Genomic DNA, 1,853 nt, shown 5'->3' on the forward strand with positions numbered 1-1,853 from the left:
GTCGACGCGGGGATGTCCGAGCGGTTGCCTACTTCGCCGGCGCTTGGCACGGGAACCGTGACAGTTCCCCCCTTCTCAAACAAAAAAAGGTCTGGCAAGTCCTTTTTTTGAAAACCAGTTAAAACTGCCCTTCACTTGACGTCGTAGAACAATACGAAGCCTCAGAGGAACTCGATGTCAAGATTGATGAACCATCAGACTCTTCCGCAGACTCTTCATAACTGGGATCAGTTTCTATCTTCTGCAATGTAAGCAAAGGGCACAGCAGAAGGACATCGGCGTGCATGGAGTTGAGTTCGAGAGCGAACGCCTGGAACTTCTTAATGAAAGGCAGACCACGTCGGAGACGAAGCGAAGTGTGGACGAAGAGCGTGGCCAACCGGTCAGCGTCGACTGGGGTGTCTTCTGTCCAGTAGCTCTTTAACTCTTCAACTTCTTTGCGAATTTCACGCAGTTTCTGCCTGAGTGCCCGTCTTTCCATGCAGGGGTCCAATTCCCCAATAAGAGCAGGGAAGACTGCATCACCCTTGAAGAGTTGCAACGACTGAACCTTATCCGAAATATCATCACCAACAATTAAATCACGGATAAACAGTTCATACTCCAACTCCTCTTGATTCAGAAATTCTGGCTTCATAAGTTCAACACCTATACCAGGTTCAGCAGAGAATGCCATACTGACACTCAACAATCAATAACGTACCACACAAAATAATATGAAAATTAGTCACAATACACTTAACTCACTAGATGAACTGTCACTGCCTTCCCTACATGCCACCATGGCAACTTTCACGATGATCTTCAGTGTTGACTTGAAGAGAAAAATACACTTAATTTTAAATAACAATAAGCACTGCAGCAATATAATAGAAAACAAGAAAGTTATACAAAACAAAGGACAGAGGCTGTTCTTGAAATCCCAGCATGTCCTGTCACGGTCGCCATTTGTCACAAGTCACGTTCAGGTGGATTTTCTTCATTTGAAAAAGGTATAAGAGTTTGCAGGTACTCGCTGGGACCACCAGTGAAATGGACAAAATAATTTTAAGTGAAAGGAAAAGAGTGGCTGCTGCAGTGCAATAATATGAACATTTATTGTTCTTAGACAACATTAATTCATATTAAATAATCACTATACATGAGACAAAGAATCTTGCAGTAAAACAATACCCCAACAGGAAATGACAATTAAACCGAACTTCAAACACTTTTAGCAACGCATAACAGCGACTAAGCTAGGGAATGAAACATTGAGATTTGAGCACTCTATACATCATACAAGCGATGCTGTGGTAATTAAAGAGTTATTGAGAAACAATTAGAACGGCCACTCGACCAAAACTAAATCATTTAAATCTCACAGAGAAACAACAACAACACAATACCTAGTGCATCTACAATGAGAACGGAAGTCAAACTTTGTTAAACCTCTATACAAGCAGAGAATATGTTTAGTTGATAACACATTTAACAAATGTACAACGTAAACAAGGGCAAAGTTCCTGATAAATTACCTTCATACAATCGAAGCATTAACACGGGGATAACTGCAAGATACATACACTACCTGGGCCCAGATCAGACAAACATAAGTGGATACATACAATTACAATTATAATACACTACACACACAAGACACACTGGAGAACAGCACGCCCACTGGGTCCTGGATCCCAGAGAGGAACGTGCACTAGCACAGGCTCGCCGGCCATGCTGCAGCGGTGGACGAGCTTGACCATGTCGAGGGTGCCGTTGGTGAACACGCACGGGAAGGCAGGCAGGGTGCACTCAGCACATGTGGACGAGCATCGCTCGTTCAGGCAAAAGTGTGCGCCCAAACAAAACACCCT

General features: G+C 43.4%; 1 protein-coding gene across 1 annotated transcript; it reads left to right on the forward strand.

The window, feature by feature from the left end:
- Positions 1-1,713: 1,713 nt before the first annotated feature.
- Positions 1,714-1,853, forward strand: LOC127751779 (uncharacterized; the record flags this gene model as incomplete). Its single annotated transcript, XM_052275834.1, is given in 1 exon segment — positions 1,714-1,853. A coding segment is annotated over 1 exon segment (140 nt), but the record flags the coding sequence as incomplete, so codon positions are not given.

The sequence above is a fragment of the Frankliniella occidentalis genome, unplaced genomic scaffold (genome assembly GCF_000697945.3).
Source record: "Frankliniella occidentalis isolate FOCC.00 unplaced genomic scaffold, Focc_3.1 Scaffold999, whole genome shotgun sequence".
NCBI classification, from domain to species: Eukaryota; Metazoa; Arthropoda; class Insecta; order Thysanoptera; family Thripidae; genus Frankliniella; species Frankliniella occidentalis.